The sequence below is a fragment of the Microcaecilia unicolor genome, chromosome 8, assembly GCF_901765095.1.
Source record: "Microcaecilia unicolor chromosome 8, aMicUni1.1, whole genome shotgun sequence".
NCBI lineage: Eukaryota > Metazoa > Chordata > Amphibia > Gymnophiona > Siphonopidae > Microcaecilia > Microcaecilia unicolor.
The window spans coordinates 25,244,661-25,266,474 of record NC_044038.1 but is presented as its reverse complement, the minus strand read 5'-3'; the positions used below and the strand labels follow the sequence as shown (position 1 = coordinate 25,266,474).

The 21,814-nt window shown below is 43.1% G+C and overlaps 1 protein-coding gene across 1 annotated transcript in view; it reads left to right on the top strand.

The window, feature by feature from the left end:
- The window catches only part of TRRAP (transformation/transcription domain associated protein), a 342,568-nt gene that overhangs the window by 7,410 nt on the left and 313,344 nt on the right, over positions 1–21,814 (top strand). Inside the window, exons 4-12 of the mRNA XM_030212524.1 lie at positions 63–167; positions 2,947–3,030; positions 5,375–5,431; positions 7,429–7,554; positions 13,696–13,773; positions 14,011–14,099; positions 15,506–15,602; positions 17,835–17,973; positions 20,437–20,515. Coding sequence (XP_030068384.1) covers positions 63–167; positions 2,947–3,030; positions 5,375–5,431; positions 7,429–7,554; positions 13,696–13,773; positions 14,011–14,099; positions 15,506–15,602; positions 17,835–17,973; positions 20,437–20,515 — 854 coding nt within the window. The remainder of the gene's footprint in view (positions 1–62; positions 168–2,946; positions 3,031–5,374; positions 5,432–7,428; positions 7,555–13,695; positions 13,774–14,010; positions 14,100–15,505; positions 15,603–17,834; positions 17,974–20,436; positions 20,516–21,814) is intronic.

The window sequence follows — 21,814 nt, the reverse complement described above, 5'->3', positions numbered from 1 at the left end:
GTTGAAGTTACGTACAAATAGGTTGTGATGTTTTACTTACGGAATGGATTTGTGTTTTTCAGCAATTACGGAAACTAGTCCTTGAAATAATTCATCGAATTCCGACCAATGAGCACCTTCGTCTCCATACGAAGAACATTTTGTCTGTGATGTTCCAATTCTTGGGGGTATGTGCTTTTACTTATCAGACGTGCCTCCTTCTTCTAGGACATGGTATGGGTGGGGAGTAGGCATGGAAGCAATTAGCCAGCTAGCATGTTATACTTGGTGTGTGCTAACTGGCTAACGCGGGGTTAAAGTGGGAGCATTTATCCCCTTCTAAATAGGAGGCAGTAAGTGCTCTCACATTAACTCTCTGCAGGTATTGCAAGCTATTGATAACATTAGTGCACAACCTCCCTAAACAAAATTGTGGGAAAACCCTCAAAGTGTTGCGTAAAATTTGTAGTTGTGTTATCGTGCGTTAAAATCCTGCATTAAAATGTGTTAAACGCAAATTTTAGCGCCCCTTTAGTAAAAAAGCCACTTAACGAGGTGGATGTCCTTAATTGTTTTTTTTTTTTTGGTGTGTGTATATACACCCCCCAAAAAAAATAATTTAAGAATATCCTCGTTATAAAATACTTTTAGTTAGTATAAGCAGAATGGGAAAGTACTGGTTTAACAAGTTGGATAAACCTGCACATCACATTTATGCTGTTCTGTTTGTTTTTTCTCTCCTTCTCGTTACATGGGAGACATTTAGGACTAGATTCTGCTTATGGCTAGGCGTATTCTGTAAACCGTGCCTAGATTTGGGTGCGGTTTATAGAATATGCCTAGCGACCATGCCTGCACCTAGCTCTAGGCGTGTCCATTTACGTCAAGTAAAACGTGGTTTAAATACCAGTGCTTAAGTTAGGCATGGAGCAGGTGGACATATCCGCTTTTTGGCAGTGCACATTAGAATTTACGCACACCACTTTACAGAATACGCCTAGCGAGTTGTGTGTGTAAATTCTAATCAATGCCAATTAGTATCAGTTGCTTAAGTGCCGTTTATCGGCATTACCGCCCAGTTAATGCGTGAGACCTTACCGCTAAGTGAATGGGTGATGGTAAGGTCTCAGACTCAAAATGGATGCACGCCAATTGCAATTTTGCCGCATGTCCATTTTTGGCAAAAAAAAAAAAAGGGCCTTTTTTTTACAGGCGCACTGAAAAATGGATCTGCTTGCGTCCAAAACACACGCCTACTCTAGCGCAGGCCATTTTTCAGTTCACCTTAGTAAAAGGACCCCTTTAAGCGTGGCTTATAGGACAACACTTTTTTTTTGTCACCATATATAGAATTCACCCCTATATAACCTTTCTTCTCAAGGGAAATATTTCGCAGCTTAGTACAATCAATGGTACTAAGTCACTTAGATTACTGCAATGCCCTCTATGCTGGTTGTAAAGAACAAATCAAGAAGCTTCAAACAGCCCAAAATACTGCAGCCAGACTCATATTTGGTAAGACAAAATACGAGAGTGCCAAACCCCTAAGAGAGAAGCTGCATTGGCTTTCACTCAAAGAACATATTACGTTCAAGGTCTGCACATTGGTTCATAAAATCATTTACGGTGATGCCCCGGTTTACATGTCAGACGTCATAGACTTGCCACCCAGGAATACTAAAAGATCAGCACACACATTCCTAAATCTCCATTTCCCCAGCTGCAAAGGACTAAAATACAAATTAACACATGCATCCAGCTTTTCCTACATAGACACGCAGCTATGGAATGCATTACCACTTGACGTGAAAAAACAACGCGACCTAACCAACTTTCGGAAATCACTGAAAACTTGCCTCTTCAACATGGCATACCAAAACAATCCTTCATATGAACTTTAACGCATTACCACTTTATCTGTTATTCCGAATGTGATCTCTTTTATACCTGTTTGCTTAATTTTTATTTTGTCATTCACGTTCTCTATGTAATACCACTTGCATCTCTCACTCTGGAATGGCGTTTGCCATGACGGAACAATGTAAGCCACATTGAGCTTGCAAATAGATGGGAAAATGTGGGATACAAATGCAATAAATAAATACATTTGACTTTTTTGCTTTAGGTGTCCTTTTATTAAGCTGCAGTAAAAATGGGCCTTTTCACGCCTTTATGTGGATTTTTCCTGCATGCTAAGGCTTTTCTGTTAGCACATAAGCACTGCCACACTGGGAAAAGACCAAAGGTCCATCAAGCCCAGCACTCTGTCTCCGACAGCGGCCAATCCAGTCCCCAAGACCCTGTCAAAAACCCCAAAATTTAATAACGATCAATGGACTTTTCCTTCAGAAATCTGTCCAGACCCCCTTTCTTGTATTAATGGCCATGTGGTGATGTAGCTGTGCTGATTAGCTCAGGACTGCCCACTGTCTGTCCCCCAGACCCCCTCTGAAAAAATTAACAATTTTTAAATGCTTACATTTGGCACTTACCGCAGGATGCCTGAGCGTGTCCCACAGCACGCCATTTTAAGCTGCGTTAGGTGTGCATTAATGCGTAACACAGCTTAGTAAAAAGGGCCCCTTAGATTCTGTTTGTAATGTGTGTGTGTGTGGTTTTTTTTTTCATGTGTTTGTTTTTAGATGTAAGATCCCTGACAAAGGCTTAGTTTGCTGAAACATGGTCATATCTGGTCATTTTTATCTATAAGCCAGATTTTATGCTGCTTTTCTTTTGGGCTACTTATATTGAACTGTGGGATCTTTTCTTCTCGTTTTGTTCCTTATAACAACTGCCCTTTATAGAATTTGCAGTAACATTGTACTGATGAGAATGTTATCTGTGGTTTCTCTAAGCATTGCATAGTCTGATAAACACTGTGTTCTGGCAGTGGCTTTTGCAGGTTAGAAATATGGTTGACCTTCCAGGTTTCCAAAGCGTTTAAAAATCTCCCTTTTTGATTTTTAGACAGAGAATGAGGAAAACGTGCTCATTTGTTTGCGGATTATCATAGAGTTGCACAAGCAGTTCCGACCTCCGATTACTCAAGAGGTGAGTGTAGCAGCATGGCTGGGAGATATGGGAATGGATTGGGATCTGTCCTTTGCCCTAACTGGACTGTTCCTGCTTAAATGTATATGTGTTGAGTTTCTCTGTCTGTGGTCTCCACTTCCTTTTAAATTCTGGTTGCCACAAGAGATTGCTGCCCTTGCTCCCACATGTATCTCATCACTTTCCGCGTTGTCTGGACTGCTGGCTATTACAGGGGCACAGCCCAACCCTCTCTGCCTCATCTTTAACCGATGGCCAGGTGCAGCTTTATAATGAGAGTCCCTGTTTTCTTTGTAGTATCAAGAACAGTGAGTCAGATACACTAATAACTTAATATGGATTGCTTCAAAGTTGAATTTTCATTGGTGGGGGGAACCATAATGCAAAAATAAACTCCCTCATATACAGTAGCTTGTAGCCCCTGGTACAAAATAAGTACCTGAATATATGTAAACCGCTTTGAATGTAGTTGCAAAAACCTCAGAAAGGTAGTATATCAAGTCCAATTTCCCTTTCCTTATTTGAGATTCTACATGGAATGTTGGCTACTGTTTGAGATTCTGTTGGTACTATTTGAGATTCTACATGGAATGTTGCTACTATTTGAGATTCTACATGGAATGTTGCTACAATTTCAGATTCTTTTGAGATTCCACATGGAATGTTGCTACTATTGGAGATTCTACATGGAATGTTGTAACTATTGGTGTTTCTGTTGCTACTATTTGAGATTCTAGATGGAATGTTAATGTTGGGATTCCACTAGCAACATTCCATGTAGAAGCCTGCCCTTGCAGATCAGCAATGCGGCCGCGCAGGCTTCTGTTTCTGTGAGTCTGACGTCCTGCTCAGACTCACAGAAACAGAAGCCTGCGCGGCCGCATTGCTGATCTGCAAGGGCAGGCTTCTACATGGAATGTTGCTAGTGGAGGAGTAGCCTAGTGGTTGGTGCAGTGGACTTTGATCTTGGGGAACTGAGTTCAATTCTTCCCACTGCAGCTCCTTGTGACTCTGGGCAAGTCACTTAACCCTCCATTGTCCTTGGTACAAAATAAGTACCTGAATATATGTAAACCGCTTTGAATGTAGTTGCAAAAACCTCAGAAAGGTGGTATATCAAGTCCCATTTCCCTTTCCCATTTTGATGGTCTTTTTTAATATGTCATGCTGGAATCCAGTGTCCTCCTAAGCACCAAAATTATGTGATAGTCTTAAATCTTCATAGGCAGCTTGGATGTGCACTCTTTAGGGGCAGTTCTGCAAATGGGCATCTCCATTTATGTGCCCTGAATATGTGTGGTGGAAGCTTTTTCTCTAGTGGCATCTGGGCACTGGGATCACATTATAGAATCATAGTGTAACCTGCTATCAGTGCACATAACATCTTCATGCCTATAGTAATACCAGCCATAGACCTGGCGTAACCGCAGGCATGTAAAAGAGGCATGGACACGTGCAACTGGGAACCTCGCCCGTCCTGCTCATGCTACGCCCACGTATGTGTCGCTCCTTGCATTTACACGCAATATAAGTTAGGCATATCATTACAGAATAGCATTTAGGTGCTCTACTCGCCTATGGTTGTAGTGTTCCATACATTTGCGTGTGCAAGGGGGCGCCTATTTCCACCAACTGAAATGTTGTGAAAAGCTATGCGCCTAAATTATTTATTTAGATTTTGCTCACACCTTTTTCAGTAGTAGCTCAAGGTGAGTTACATTCAGGTACTCTGGATATTTCTCTGTCCCAGGAGGGCTCACAATCTAAGTTTGTACCTGAGGCAATGGAGGGTTAAGTGACTTGCCCAAGATCACAAGGAGCAGCAGCGGGATTTGAACCGGCCACCTCTGGATTGCAAGCCTAGTGCTCTAACCACTAGGCCACTCCTCCGCTCCACAAATTAGACGCATATCCCTGTTATTTGATAATGTGTGTTAATTGTAGGAGCCTCCCTGTTAATGCTTATGACCCTTCCATTTCCGCGCTCACTTTTTCATTGGCACATAAATTTTAGGTGCGTAAATGCCAATTAAATCTAATTAGGTCAAAAAATTGCTTGTTAAAAAGCCAATTATTAGCGTAATTAGCTCATTCAGTTAAATTGCGCGCACAATTTTTGGCAACCTTTACATAATTTGGGGGTAAATGTCTAGAATTATTATGGCTAAAACCAGTGTGATATCTATTTGTATTTTAAGAAATTGTCTGTTGCTCCTGCCCACTTGTGTCTCTCCTCTCCCTTGCTTAGCAGAGATGACGATAGACGAGGAGTCTGATTAATCCTGTTCAATGAAATGCAATTTGCTTGTACTTGGTAACCATTGCGGACCTTCTGCTTTCCTAGATTCATCTCTTTCTGGATTTTGTGAAGCAGATTTACAAGGACCTTCTGAAAGTGGTGGTATGTTCTCGTCAGTTCAGTTTTTCCTGCAGTCTGTCTGTTTACCTTCATGACAGTCACAAACAGAAGGAAATTACTAAAAAAGGGGGCACCAAAAAATGGAAGAAGTAGAGTAACGAAAATTCCTTACAGCCTATGTTCAAACCAGAATTTATTCAGCGTTCTTCTAAAACATGGACGACGACCCTGCAGTCTGTCTGTTTACCTTCGTGATAATGTATCGTTAGTATTTTCATCTTTTGGGAAGAAACTCCACAGGTGGACTTATAGAAACAAAGCCATGAATATTTGCATGCCGTGGTGGCTATTGCGTTAAAATAAAAGACGATGGCAGTGCCATGACAACAAGCCCTCGTTCCAAAGGGGCTTTGCCACGGGTGGAGAACGTGGAATTTCCTGCTAGAAATAGTCTGAGGGGCCCTTCTACTAAGATGCGTAGGCGCCTATGCGTGACCAGCGCGTGCTAGTTCGGAGTTACTGTGTGGCCCAGTGCGGTAATTTCATTTTTTACATGCGTCTGCTACGTGTGCCGGAACATAATTTTTATTTTCTGGCGCTCGGCAAAAATCGTGCAGTAACTCTGACTTGATGCGCTTAGGCGATTATCGTACGGTTTACGCGAGAGACCTTACCGCTAAGTCAATGCCTGGCGGTAAGGTCTCAGACCCAAAATGGATGCGTGGCAATATTTATTTTGCCCCATGTCCATTTTCAGCAAAAAGGGAAAAAAAAGGCATTTTTTGCAGGCGCGCTGAAAAATGGATCTGCGTGTGCCCAAAACCAGCGCCTACACTACCGCAGGCCATTTTCAGCTCACCTTAGTAAAAGTACCCCTGAGTGAACATCTTAAAACTCTGGAGGAAACTTTCGGTATTTGCTTCTGATTGACACTTTAGATCCACTCAGTAACAGTACATTTTCCACTGTAAGCAGCCCAGTTTATGTGTTCCTTTTGGTTATTGGATTTGAAATGAAAGAAATTGACTAACATGGCCAGAATTTACCTTTTATTTTGGCTTTTAGACCTAATTTATGTTATAGGTTGAATTGAAACTTGGAAATTTACTCACCAGGGAAAAGTCTGATTTGCCGTTTTTGGTGTACAAGTTCCTTTCACTAAGGCAAAATCTTCTAACTGCATTGCAAAGACTTGAATTAATATCTATGGGATCAGTATTTGGTTTTAGTTATCCAGGTAACATACTCCCCGTCTGAGCCCAGAACGCACCTTATTATTTTATTTATTAGGATTTATTTACCGCTTTTTTGAAAGAATTCTCTCAAGGCGATGTACATTAAGAATAAATCAAACATAAGCAATAGACAATTGCAGCAGTAAAAATATTCAAATAACCTTAGCATTCATTAAGGGAATTAGCATGCTCTAAATGCTAAAAACCCATACGTATAGAAAGGGCTTTTATCATTTAGCACACCTTAATTCCTTTAATGCGCCTTAAGGCCATAACGCTGATGAATTCCCCCATTGGTGGCATTGTCTGCCTGGGTACTATCTAGGTAGTGCTGGACTGGTCTGTGGGTGATGTTAAGACAGAATCAGACATTAGCGATAGCTGTCTTAACTTGTCTGGATAGTTCCTTGGGTACCATCACTTAATATTGGGAGTACCTGGATAACTTCAACCAAATACACGGATACTCTGCACCGGTGTCGGGTAGAACCTGATGAGCATTTTAAAAAACAAACAAACAAGAACCGTGTAATGGCCAGCATTTTGAAAAATGCTGGCTGCTGTGGATTAAATACTACCTACCCCCTGTTGTTCAAACTGATCTTAGCTCTTCTTGAAAAGGGACCTAATATTGCCTTATAGGTTACCATTTACATGAGTTTATATGGAAATGCCGTATGGGGAATGGGGTGGTAGGGAGTCGTGTGTGCTGAATTTTTTTCATGTAGACTCCTAGCTGCTGCTGTTGCACTCAAAAATCAGGGTTAGTTAACTGGTTGTCTCTCTCTTTCTTTGTGCATGTAGAATCGATACTTTGAGAATCCTCAGGTGATCCCGGAGAATACTGTTCCTTCTCCAGAAACGGTGGGGATGGTTACAACTATTGCGGTAAAGGTCAATCCTGAGCGGGAGGACAGCGAAACAAGACAAGTGAGTTTATGGGCTACTTTTCATGTGGAGGTCAAGATAATTGCGTGGAAACGTTAAAGACATATTGGAGATAATTCTGTAAGGAGGGTGTCAACATTTAAGCACCAAAAATGTCCAGAACACCGGCATGTATGCACGTATATGCCAATAGTCTGGCTAAAATAGGATCCAGATAGGCACTGTCTTGACACCTAAATTTAAATGCCTTTGTAGAACTATCCTTCACCTCTTCTGTGCGAGAATTGAGTTTTTTTTTCTGTTACATTTGTACCCCGCGCTTTCCCACTCATGGCAGGCTCAATGCGGCTTACATGGGGCAATGGAGGGTTAAGTGACTTGCCCAGAGTCACAAGGAGCTGCCTGTGCCTGAAGTGGTAATCGAACTCAGTTCCTCAGTTCCCCAGGACCAAAGTCCACCACCCTAACCACTAGGCCACTCCTCCACTGTTGCTACTATTTGAGATTCTACATGGAATGTTGCTATTCCACTAGCAACATTCCATGTAGAAGTCGGCCCTTGCAGATCACCAATGTGGCCGCGCAGGCTTCTGCTTCTGTGAGTCTGACTGCACGTACGTGCAGGACGTCAGACTCACAGAAACAGAAGCCTGCGCAGCCTTCTACATGGAATGTTGCTAGTGGAATAGCAACATTCCATGTAGAATCTCCAATAGTATCTATTTTATTTTTGTTACATTTGTACCCTGCGCTTTCCCACTCATTGCAGGCTCAATGCGGCTTACATGGGGCAATGGAGGGTTAAGTGACTTGCCCAGAGTCACAAGGAGCTGCCTGTGCCTGAAGTGGGAATCAAACTCAGTTCCTCAGTTCTCCAGGACCAAAGTCCACCACCCTAACCACTAGGCCACTCCTCCACTTATGAGAATATCAAAGCCCCACAACAAGCATGGGGTTTAAGTTCCTTCCTTTTCTGGCACTGTGCATGAGGATAGGTCCATTTCTGTGACGCTGACCTCTGAGCAGGAGCTATCTTACAAAGACCAATGGTTCTTGCTTTGTTCTTCAAGGACCAGTCTGATTTTAAGCATATGCGTAATGGATATGCGTGAGATAATTTGCCTCCCTTATATGCAAATATCTCATATGTGTTAATTGTGGATAATCTGAAAATTTGACTGGCTCGGATGATCTTTGAGGATCAGATTATGAACTAACGGTCTACATATTGCTGCTACCTGCCTGTGTTAGTAACTGCGTAGCTTCGACCTCAGTTAAGGTGGTGAATTATCCTGTATCTCGGGAGTCCGGAATGTGGGGCTGGCTACCTGTTCTCTCATTGACTGTTTTCTGTACCTGTCTATTATTAGATACTCTGAAACAATCAGAATTCTCTTAATGAATGTGAGTTTCATATTTTGCTGTATGCTGAAATATTCCATTGTTTTGCTAATTGAGGGGCCCTTTTACTAAGCCTCGGTAAGCCCAATGCAAGCTTTACCGCTCATTATTCCAGAACTACCGTTGGGCTGCCGCAGGAGCCTGGCAGTAGTTCCCACTCCCTGCTCGCACCACTTCTGGCTCTACAAAAAAATGTCTATTTTTGTAGCGCCGGTGTGCTGGGTTAGCGAGGGAGCCCTTACCGCCACCTCAGTGGGTGGGTAGTAAGCGCACTTCTCCGAAATGGCTGCACGGCAAGTGGTTCACTTAACACAAAAAAGACAGCCCTTTTACCCGCTGCAGTGAAAGGGGGCCTCGGTGCGCGTCAAAAACACGAGCTGATGCTAGCGCAGACCCCCTTTTACTGCAGTTTGGTAAAAGGACCCCTGAATTTCAGTGAATATTTTTTGAAATAGGGGAAAGGATAAGTTTTACATTTTCTGTTAGTGTACCGTTTCCGATGGAGGTGGATGTTGGTAGTGATGAGTTCCTGGTTCCACGGTTTCCTGCTAAAGGTTTTGGTGGGTTCAGCACCCACCCTCGACTTGCATTCATAACTCAGTAACCACAAGAGAATATGTTCCTTAGTAGTCATTTTACGCTAATTGAGAAAAAAATGTAAAATGGATTTAATTTTAGCTGAGGAAGTAATTTACGATACATCCTGGATGATTTCAGGTGCGAGGCTTGTTGGTACTGCAGGTATAATTCTCAGTCATACTGTCTCTCTCACCCATTTAGTGAGGAATTGATATGAACAAGAAGCAGTGGAGTTTTGGATAGGGGAGGAGAGTAAAAGCCCATTGGCTAAGTTCTCTGCTTTCTGTTAATTCTTCCAGGACAGAGTTGTCTCAGCCCAGTGCTCAGGACACACGTAGCCAGTCAGGTTTTCAGATACCCACAATGAATATGTATGAGATAAATTTGCATTCCCTAGAACCCATTCTATACAAATTTATTTCATGCATATTCATTGTGGGTATCCTGAAAAGCTGACTGGCTATGTGTGTTCCAAGGACTGGGTTGAGAACCCCTGTTCTAGATGCACTGTTTTGAACCCTTGTCCTAGAGGTACATGTCTGGTTTTCAGGATATCTGTAATGGATGTACATGAGAGAGATCTGCATTCCTTGGAGATCTATTGCATTCAAATCTATTTCATACATGTCACAAAACGCCTAACCACCTGCCTGAGGCTACCCTGCGGCCACTTAGAGGGTCTGTCCCCAGCACAGCTTAGGTCCGCCTGGACCTGCCGCTTGTCCTCTACAATATCAGCCTTCTCCCACCGACTGGGTCCCAACCGCCTCTGGGCGAGACTCCTGCTCTCAGATAATCCCCAGTGATTTCTAGGTTACTGGGGGCACACTCCCAGTGGTTCCACAGTTCCCAGAATACTCAACAGATCCAACACACAAACCACCAGGATTCTTAGTCGGGCCAGACAAGCAGAAGCAATAAACTAAAAATGTTTATTGTCATGAAAAATTAGAACAATGAATAGAAAAGGTGCAATCAGCAAAACATTAACACATAACTGAAATATGGATCAATTATAACACTATCTAATCATTTGTTTACTATCTAAATAGTACCTGGGGAGATCATGACATATAGCTGCTCACAGGTTATGAAATATAATTGTTCTCAGTAAAGAGATCCTTCTCTCTCTTCTCCCAAACTGAGACTGGAGAAAAATCCAGTATTTCCTAGATGAATTTGAGCCCAGAACAAGTTTTAAAAATAGCTGGCCACATCAGTGCAGGTTACCTCTTATCTGTGTTAACTAAAGAGGGAACAGTCATTTGTCTGTAGCAGCTTTAAACATAAACATGCACCACCTGCTGGCCAAACTAGAGAAATACTTTTCAAGAAATAATGAATACAATTTTACAGGCTTAAAAACCCACTGTTTTGTCACAATACACATGCATCCTGAAAATCTGTCTAGTGATGCATGGTTCTAGTTGGAAAACACTCCCCTAGAGCAGTGTTTCCCCCCCCCCCCCCCAAAAAAAAAAAAACCCCAAAAAAAACTACTCTGTGTTAAATGCCTGAGTTGCTCTCTCTTTCCTATAATAAGAACTCTCTTCATAACCTATGGAAATTTCATGTTGAGGGAACCGAGATGGTGTCACATGTTTAACCAATTGACATGAAGCTCCATCAGGGCTTTTTTTAAAATGTATTTTTATTTTGTACTCTATGCTTCACTATCAATAGAGGTAAAGGGTGAGGGTTTTATTTCCCCTCTGAACCCCAGCCCCTGCGGCCTTCAACTGAGTGTTTTATGCTTCGAGCAACAGATTTCTCTGTGGGAACTGGCATTGGTGGAGAGGCCACCTTGTTGACGTTTGATATATCTCTGAGTCCCAGGGACTAGCTACCTCCTCCTGAACCAGGAATGCAGGGGGAGTGTCAAACGATCGGCAGCATTGCGAGTGCTTGGAGGTATTGGAGAGTGACGTATTCAGAGGCAGTCCTGTTCTGCATGGCGTATGAGGTGTGAAGCTAGAGGCAGTCGGTCTGGAATTCAAATCTGCTGGCATAACTTTGGAATCAATTTGGGATGGATGCTGTTACTAGACTGGGAAAAGTATTTGAATCATAAGGTATTGATATTACTTTACAAGATTGTAAGTCTTGAATCCCTTTCTTAGGAGGCCATGGGAGAGGATTTGATGGAGAAATATGGAGGTTTATTTCAGTCACTGGCTTGCAGATGTATTTATTTAGATTTTGCTCACACCTTTTTCAGTAGTAGCTCAAGGTGAGTTACATTCAGGTACACTGGATATTTGAGATGATGAGAGATGTGGCTGTACTGACTATTATGGGCTTGTTTAGCAAGGTAGAGAAACTGGGAATCTGATTCTTTATTGTCCCCACCAGACTAGTCCAGAACCTCGCAATGAATATTCATGAGAGAGATTTGCATGCACTGCCTCCACTGCGTGCATATCTATCTTATGAATATTCATTGTGGGAATCCTGAAAACCTGACTGGCTGGAGTGCTTCCAGGGCCAGGTTTGGGAACCACTGCCTGAAGTGTTTCTGAGGCTTACATTCCTAATGTAGCTGCTGTTGGGGATCCAGTTTTTGAAGGCATAAGACCTTCCTGGAGCATCAGGCAATTCAAATGTTGATTTTGGGGGAATGGAATACACCTGCGGCAGATCTCAGGGTTAGTAGAGCTATGACTGAGCTTTAGCCTGTGGTGCCAGAGGAGAAGACTTTAAGACCCTATTCCAGTGCAAGGTGGTACAGCTTTGAAAGATATAGAGAATCATAAGTTCCTTTTTTGAAGCAAGTGTTTGAGGTTTCAGGACTTGGGCTTAGGCAGCCATCTGTAGTGCCTGTGTTTCTAGCGCTGGTTTCCACTGAGTACAGCAGTCCCGTGAGTGGACATTTGAAAAGGAACTGGAATTGCCTAGAGAATCCGCTTGTTTAGAGCACTTGTAGGTTACATAGCAGATGTACTTTACGATCCTACTAAGACTTCAGCCTGATGTATGACTTTCTTGGTTTTGGCTAAGTGTCTTTTTTATGGTTTTACACTTGGTCAGTGGACCCTTTAGAGGGAAGTTGCTGTTTGGTGAGGATTTCAAGCAGTTTTCTCTGAAGATCAAATGAATATCGTTAGACTTTTAATGAGGCGTATGTTGCGATGTGATTGCACCGTTTTGTAATGATTTTATGTATGTTTTTAATGTAACCCACTTTGGTTTAAGGCGGGCTATAAATATGATAAATACATTTAGAAAAGCTGGCTAAAGATCTCTAGGGAGTGTAAGACCCGGAGACTGCCAAAGAATAGGCCAAAAAATTTCTCATGTTCTGCTGCCAGCAGGCAGAAGCTTTGTGATGCTAAATGCTACTATCCAGGGTGAATGGGTTCCTCTCGGCATTCAGATTTTGGACTACCTCCTTTTGATCTGATAAAAAAAGGACAGGGATGGGTGTGAGGTCCCCTGTTGGATCAAGGTCTAAACGGTGGGCTGTGGGCCCGTGCCTTGACAGATCAAGTTGGAGGATGCTTTTCTTCATTCACTGAGGAGTGGGCCCAGGTAACTTCTGACCAGTGGGTGTTAGATGTATTCAGACATGGTTATAAGCTAGAGTGTTTCCATCTGATTTCTCTCTGCTATCATACACTTACCAAAAAGGAGACCCCCCCACTATTTCAGAGGCCCGCTCAAGGTTTCTGAGATGTTTACCTCGGTGCAAAGTAATGGGTCAAATAACGATTGTCACCTTGCACGGTGGTTCCTGCATATCTCTTGTTCTGTACAAGTTCTCAGAGATGAGAGAGTTAGTTCCACACGTTTGCTCGTCTGGTTAGCAAGTTGTTTAAGGTTGTTGTGTTCATTCTGAGTTTTCCCTTACTGCTTGTCTACGTAAATACTGAGGAGCTGGACGGGATGCTAAGAGAGGGATCTCTCAACTCAATTTTCAGTTTTCTACCTGCTGGTTGATGGACACAACCATCCCACAGGTTCTGGAATAGTGGGAAGGACTAATGGAAAGAAAATTATCAGGTAAGACCCAGTTTCTCCTCAGCATTCTTATTGGAAAGGGGATATATGCAAATTTAGAATACTTAAATACAGGACAGAGCAGCCTGTGCTGGTGAGCTGTTTAAGGGGAATGTTGTGTGTTTAATTAAAAGGAGCAGTGTATTTCTAATTTAGAGCCTCGAGCGTTTCTGAAAATGCATCTTTGTGGGCGTTTTTGTCTTGCAGCATTCTATAATCCCCAAGGGATCCCTGTCCTTGAAAGTGCTAGCTGAGTTGCCCATCATCGTAGTGCTTATGTACCAGGTGGGTATCGTGCTATTAAAATCATTGGAGCAAAATCTGAACAAAACTGAGTTCATTTTTAGTATTGATTTTATCATATTTCATTTTCTGTGAAGTCTTCATTTATAGGATTCTGAATTTTGACTAGTTTTTGGTTATTCATTTTTAAATTTGTAAATACCCGAGGCTCAGATAGAAGTGAAAAAAAAAGCGGTTTTGGTTTGACATTTTCTTGTTTTCTTTTTTTTTTTATCCCAGCTTTACAAACTGAACATTCATAACGTGGTTGCTGAATTTGTGCCCTTAATCATGAACACTATTACAATCCAGGTATCACCAAATGCCAGGTAAGATCACTGTTTTCCTTTTTTTTTTTTTTTAGTTAAGCATAGAGATACTGCTTTGTCAGTAAGTAACCTGCAGTGATGTGGACAGTTACTTAAAAAAAAAAAAATGTTCTTGGCTCTGATTGGCCCAGGAGCTCAAACTCGGCCAGGATGTACTGGATTTTTCCCCAGTTTCAGCCAGGGAGAGGAGAGAGGTTCCAGGAGCTCAAATTCAGCCAGGGTGTACTGGCTTTTTCTCCAGTCTCAGACAGGGACAGGAGAGAGAAAGATCTCTTCACTGAGACCCTGTGAACAGTTACATTCTGCAACCTGTGAGCAGCTATATTTCCTGTTCTCAGGCACTATCCAGGTAGTGACTACATGTTTAGATAGTTTTAATATTGATCCATATTCAGTTACCTGTTGTTGTGTGCTGTTTTTGTTCCTTCTGTTTTTATGGTTCACTGTTCATGACAATCAACCTTTTTTAGTTTATTGACTCTTCTTCTCTGGACTGACTAAGAATCCGGGTGGTTTGTGTGTTGGGTCTGTGAGTGCTTTCTAGGAACTGTAGGACCAAAGGGAGTGTGGTCCAGTAACCTAAAAATCAGCCGGGATAACTTGAGAGCGGGAGACTCGCCCAGAGGCGGTTGGGACCCAGTTAGTGGGAGGAGGGTGCTAGTGTAGAGCACATGCCCAGGTGCAGGCGGATCTGAGCTGTTCTGGGGATAGCCCTCTAAGTGACTGCAAGGTTAGCCGCAGGCGGGTGGCAAGGCATTTTTAGTAACAGGTTTATTATCAGAAAAGTGGAACAGTGAATGGTGAAAAAAAAGGTGTAAACGGCAAACAATAATAGGTAAATTAAGAGGTATCAACATTAAAACTAACTAGACACTTTCTTACTACCTGAGTAGTACCTGGGGAGTTAAAGAAAATAACTGCTCACGGGTTTTGAACAGAGTCTTATTGTAGAGATCTTTACTCTCCACACTCCATCTCGGAGACTGGTGGAATCCAGCACATTCTGACTTGATTTTGTACTTCATGGCCAGTCAGAGCCCAGAGCATTAGCACTGAGAGGTATTTGGCCTATAGCAGTACAGGTTACTTTCCCTCAGGGCTTAAGCTGAAAGGAAAACAGTCACCTCTGCAACAGCTTTAGAGCAGAGGACAGGCACCACCTGCTGGCCAAAGAAGAGAAATACATGTCATAAAAATAATAATACAAATCACAGGCATGAAAATCCCCTGTTTTGCCACACTACTCATCTGAAATAGTCTGGTATGGATGATAAGGAAAAAGAAAAATAAATTTTCCTTTGTCAAATTACACAGCTAATGTATTTCTTAGGGTTAGTGTAGTCCAAAATCTGTTGAACAGACTGGGATTGATGAAAGCAGTGACTTATATTTTAATTCAATTTCAGGCAACATAAACTGTACAACAAGGAATTATACGCAGACTTCATTGCTGCCCAGATTAAAACCTTGTCTTTCTTGGCTTACATTATAAGGATTTATCAGGTAGGTGATCAGGGTGATTTTCTGCATTGGGTTTACCTCCATTTCCGTCCAAAGTCACAGGAACCATCAGAAATTATTTGCACCCGACTTGGCAGAGCAGACATTTGTGTGTGTGTGTGTGTGTGGGGGGGGGGGGGGGGGGGGGGGGGGGGGGGGGGGGGGGGGGGGGGGGGGGGGGGGGGGGGGGGTGCTGGCTTTTGCAGTTAATGACTATAACTCACTTTGTTTAATGTACAGCTTTACATTTTTAAATGTTAGAAAAAAGTGCAGTGTTAAGAAAATACATTTTGATCAGGTTTTGTAGACTTTGAGGGCATAATGGAACGGGGCGCCCAAGTTTTCATGAGGGCGTCCTCGCAGGACGGCCCCATAAAGGGGCAGGGCAACCCGTATTATCAGAGCAAGTTGGACGTCCATCTTTCGTTTCGATAATACGGTCAGGGACACTCAAATCAGCAAATTTAGGTTGACCTTTGGTCGTTTTTGAGATGGTCGTCCCCGGTTTTCGGCGATAATGGAAACTGAGGACGCCCATCTTAAAAACGACCAAATCCAAGCCATTTGGTCGTGGGAGGAGCCAGCATTCGTAGTGCACTGGTCCCCCTCACATGCCAAGACACCAACCAGGCACCCTAGGGGGCACTGCAGTGGACTTCACAAATTGCTCCCTGCTGCATAGCTCCCTTACCTTCGGTGCTGAGCCCCCCGAAACCCACTCCCCACAACTGTACACCACTACCATAGCCCTTATGGGTGAAGGGGGGCACCTACATGTGGCTACAGTAGGTTTTGGTGGGGGGGGGGGGGTTGGAGGGCTCAACATTTACCACCACAAGTGTAAGAGGTGAGGGGGGGATGGGCCTGGGTCCGCGTGCCTGAAGTGCACTGCACCTAATAAAAAATGCTCCAGGGACCTGCATACTGCTGTCATGGAGCTGGGTATAACATTTGAGGCTGGCAAAAAATGTTTTTAAAGTTTATTTTTTTTAGGGTGGGAGGGGGTTGGTGACCACTGGGGGGAGTAAGGGGAGGTGATCCCCGATTCCCTCCGGCGGTCATCTGGTCAGTTTGGGCACCTTTTCGAGGCTTGGTCGTGAAAAAAAAAGGACCAAGTAAAGTCGGTCAAATGCTCGTCAGGGACGCCCTTCTTTTTTCCATTATCGGCCTAGGATGCCCATCTCTTAATCACGCCCTAGTCCCCGCCTTCGGTACGGTGCCGACACACCCCTGTGAATTTTGGTCGTCCCGACGACGGAAAGCAATTGAGGACGCCCAAAATCAGCTTTCGATTATGCCAATTTGGGTGACCTTGAGAGAAGGACGCCCATCTCCCGATTTGTGTCGGAAGAAGGGCACCCTTTTCTTTCGAAAATTCACCTGTTTTTGTTTCTGCATCCCACGATTGACATAACGTTTGAACCAGTGGGCTGCTGGTGGCAGAGCAGCTAAAGTAGTAGCCCTGGTGGTTAGAGCTTCGGGCCAAGAACCATTCAAATCCTGCTTCTTCTGCTCACACAGGGAAATAACTCATGTACCCATGGGTACAGTTTGACTGTTTTCATTGGGGGGGTGTGCCTTGGCACATTAACTTATTCATTTGCATACATACATACATCCAGGGGCGGACTAACAGTGATCTGGGCCTCCGGGCAGAAGGGGTCATTGGATCCCCCCTCCACCGCCCCCCCCCCCCCCCCCAACCTTTGTTTCCAGCGCTCCTCCTGCACACTACATTCCCTGGGCCTACCTTAAAGAGCCCTGTTGGTCTAGTGGCGTTTTGGTGGAGGGGGGGGGGGCAGGAAAGAACTCCATTCTTTCTTGCTCACCACTGCTGCTCTACCCGGCACCGTCGCTGCTTCTTAATGGCTGCCAAGACGTCCTACAGCAGTTTCGCAGATCTCAACAATCTTGGCAGCCATTTCGAAGATGCGGCGGTGCCTGAACAGATCAGTGCAGTGGGCAGGAAAGAGTGGGGTTCTTTCCTGCCACTGAAGGGGCCGCTAGGCCACCAGGGTCTTTCAAAGTAGGCCTGGAGAAGACCCAGTGAGGCTTGGGGGGCTGTAGTGTGTGTGTTTGGGGGGGGGGGGGGGGGGGGGGGGGTAACACCATCCATGTACCTACCTGAATTTAACTCACCTTGAGCTTGGATTTGGAAAAGGCAAATTATTAAATCTAAAATCCAAATCCAGTTCTTTTAACGCAGACATACAGTTTATTCTGCTTTTATTTTAGGATCTTGTGGGAAAGCACTCTCAGCAAATGGTTAAAGGGATGTTACAATTACTTTCCAACTGTCCTCCAGAGACTGCCCACCTCCGAAAGGAGCTTCTCATTGCTGCAAAACACATTCTAACTACGGAGTTAAGGAGCCGTAAGTGTTGATCTTTAATACATTAGAGGAATATATACTTAGGCCTATGGAACACAGTGGCTGCACCTGATATTCATTTGGTATAATTCTCTTTTAACATAACCAGCTATTTAACTGAGAGATGAAGAAGGTAATCTTTATACTCCTTGTGATGCTGCAAGCCAATTTCAAAAGGGGCAACTCCTCATGGAGTTTCAAATAGAAAATCTCAAAAGTGGCTGGTGCTGCAGGAATTCTGTAGCCTGCTTTTTTTGCAAATGCAAAGTATGCAGGATGATAAATGCAGAAACCTTTAACAATCATAGTTCCCTGGGCCTGCTCTTGGTACGTGGGAATTTAAGAATGAAATAGCTCATTGAACTTGCCCTTTGTGCCACCCCCTCTCCCCATAAAGCAAGGGGCGGAAACAGTTTTTAAAAGGGACTCTTTTGCTTGTAAATACCTATGGTACCCGTGTATACTTAACCATAAACTGAGATTTTTGGGTCTAAATAAAAAAAAAAGCCCATAAATTGGAATCTCTGCTTACAGTTGAGTTAGAAAAAAATCCTGTGCCTCCCCCCTCTCCCTGAGGTGACCAGCATTTCTCTTTTGCTCCCCTCCCTTCCCTTCTGACTGGCATTGCCGCTCCCTCCTGGCTTCTGCCGTCGCTGACATGGAAGTAGGGCCTTGAGCATCTGCACATGCTCAAGACCTCCCAGCTCCTACCCTCTCTGAGAGGGCAAGAACTGGGAGGCCTTGAGCATGTGCAGATGCCCGAGGCCCCACTTCCGTGTTGGCGATGGCAGCAGAAGCCAGGAGGAAGTGGTAAGCAATAGGGGAGTTGCAGGAGGCAAGAGAAAAATGCCTGTGTGGAGGGGGGGGGGGGGGGGTAGTCACTGGCAGGAGAGAGCAGTAAGAGGGAAAAAATGTTGCACACCAAGGTAGAAATGCAGGACACTACAGGGGAGGAAAGATTACCAGTAAACGTCAATGTAAACCCCCCTGGCTTATACTCAAATTAAGTCCCCCCCCCTCCCCTTTTTTAGGGGAAAACTGTTAACTAGACTTATACTCGGATAGACTTATATTTGAGTATATATACGGTATCTGTGGAAATCTGAAAGGTTTCTCCAAAATGAATGAAAATAGATTAATCTGACTTCATTAGTACAAATGCTGATTTTCTGTAAGTTGCCAAACGGTCCTGATTCTGCCAGGTTTCTGCAAGTTTGTGCGGGTTGGTTTTTGCAGGGTAACATGTCTCCTTTCTACCTTGCTTGAAGCAACTTGGTGCTTTGTAGCTTGCAGGAAGAACAGGCCAAGTGCTGAAAACAGGTTATTCCTGGCAGCCTTGGGCTGAGAGCTAATCTCCCATGCTGATAACTACTCTTCAGATCAGTCACCTAGCTCTAGTCACCTCTGACTGGCTTTTACCACATTTTGGCGTAGATAACCTACCTGTGTTGTTGGAAACCCTGCAGGGATTCTACCAATAATCAAAGGAAAACTATGTGTCTAATTATGCTTTGATTTATTATCCCCATGCAGTGTTATGCCTCCTTTCTCAAATGGGTACTTTTTCATTTGGGAATGATGTGAGTAGCTCTGATTGTATAATGCTATTGTAATTTGCCGTTTCCTCTCCTGAAAGAAAACAAAAAACTTCACCCTTGGGAATGCTTCCGAACAATGCAGACAAAATGTATGTTGTCATACAATGTGTATGTTTGTACCCACGCTGAGGGTGAGCAGTAATGGAAGAGCTGATTTCCACAGGTAAACCAGGGTTTACTCATGGAAGTGGTTTTCTTTTTTTTTTTTTTATTTGAAATGTTTTTATTCAGTTTTTCAGGTTTCATTCAGTTTTCACTTTAACGTATTATCAGTTATACAACTATGCTTTCAACTGAACCAATAAGCTTCAAATGTATAAACAATACGTGTACAACATCATTCTAACCCCCCCTCCCCATACCGCACATTTATGGCTTCTGAACCCTGTCCATCCCCTTCAGTTCCTGTGCCCAAAATAGATTCTAGAGCACTCCATTCCTTTGCCTTCGAGTTATACCTTCCCCCCTATGGTAGTGGTTTTCATTATGACCCTCCATTTAACCAGCGTGCATGTCAGTCATACAGAATGCAAGATATGTGCAAGCTATTTAAATCTGAATAAATAAATACAGCTGTCTGCCATGTAAGGCAGACTTTGACCGTTCACTGTAATTCTTCATTTTGAATTAATACAAATTTTAATTTCCTACTCTACTGTAGCGTCCCCATACATTTGACCTGCGTTTTCTCAGGGAGAGGATTTGCTGCTTTTCTGGCACTATGTACGAGACCTACCTGTTGGCTTTGCCATAGCTTGCTTGCTCACTCGCTCGTTGGATAAGCATTGCCTGGTGTTTTAAGTGATGTGTGTGTCATAATCAGATGAGGTTTCTGTGTTGATGAGCTGTTGGATTATTTGCATTGCAGAGTTCATTCCATGCATGGACAAACTGTTTGACGAAGCTATATTGATTGGTTCAGGATATACCGCTCGGGAGACGCTGAGGTAGGAGATTAAGCCTGCAATATCTAGTCAGATTAATTCCGGTCTTGGCGGTAAAGGTGCCAAAGGTTTAGTGAACAGAAATTGCTCTACTGTAACGTCGTGATGATCTCTGATTTATTAGAAGAAACTATTAAAGAGAGTGTAGTGTTACTAGAAAATAAATTGAGATGTTGCAATGTAGGTATTAGAAAATGGTTAAAATTTAAGTAGTAAGTATTGCCTAATTCTGCTGTCTTCTAAAACTTTTGTTTTATTCAGATTTTGCAAGCATACGTACAGGTCTTGCAACTTAGTCCTTAGTCTTGTGCATTAGTTTTATAAATTGTATAATAAGCTTTAAGACATAGGTACAGTCTTTCTTTTCAGTCACATGTCAGGGTCACTGAAACTAGCCTAGATCGTCCCAGCTGACACAAGCTTGAAGCCACTTAACTCAGTGTGGGGCCTTTTTACTACAGCTTAGCTCATGCTAACTGAATTAGCGCATGTTAAATGCTAAGAAGCCCATTTTAAATCTGTGGACTTCTTAGCATGTAGCGCTTGCTAAGCTTTAGTAAAAGTGCGCCTATATTTGCCATTCTTCGACCCAGTACAGATAGCGCACTCTCATAAAACATTTCTAACCTTAAATTACAAAATTGGAAGTACAGACTGTTTTTTTAACTACGCTAGTCTTTTTACCACCACCCCAAATTACTGTGTACAAACCATCCACAATTTGGAGTGATAAAAGACTAGGAAAGCCACGTATGAGAAAAGCAATTTTTATTACTTACCAAAGTACAGATACAATCAATAATTTTCTCATGGGAGGACAGCACTGCTACACATAGGTGTTGTCTGTAACCGTCTCTCAGAAGTAATGCTTCGATACAGCTGCTTATATACTAAAATAGACAAGCTAACAATTCATTTACTTCTGCAAGGTATTTTCCACTTTTACTGGGTACTTTCCACAGAGGTCCATACAGTTCTCTTTTTCCCCAGGATCTGTTTCCCTTATGTTATTCCCCTTAGGTTGTTAAACCACGTTATCCTGTTTATGAGGTTTTTATGACTTCTCTTTTCTCTGAATTGCCTGCACTCTTTTGGTACTTCTCTTTTCCCAGAACAAAGGGTGTCTTCAGCATCTCATAAGTTTCTAAGGTCACACAGGCTAGTTAACTGTTTATTCTTTTAGGTCGTGGTCTTAAGGCTCATGGCTGTGCCCATATTCTACAAGACTTTCACAGGAAACTCAGTACTTACCCTTCAGTATCTCTATATCTTTCATATTCCTAGATATATATGTGTGAGGTA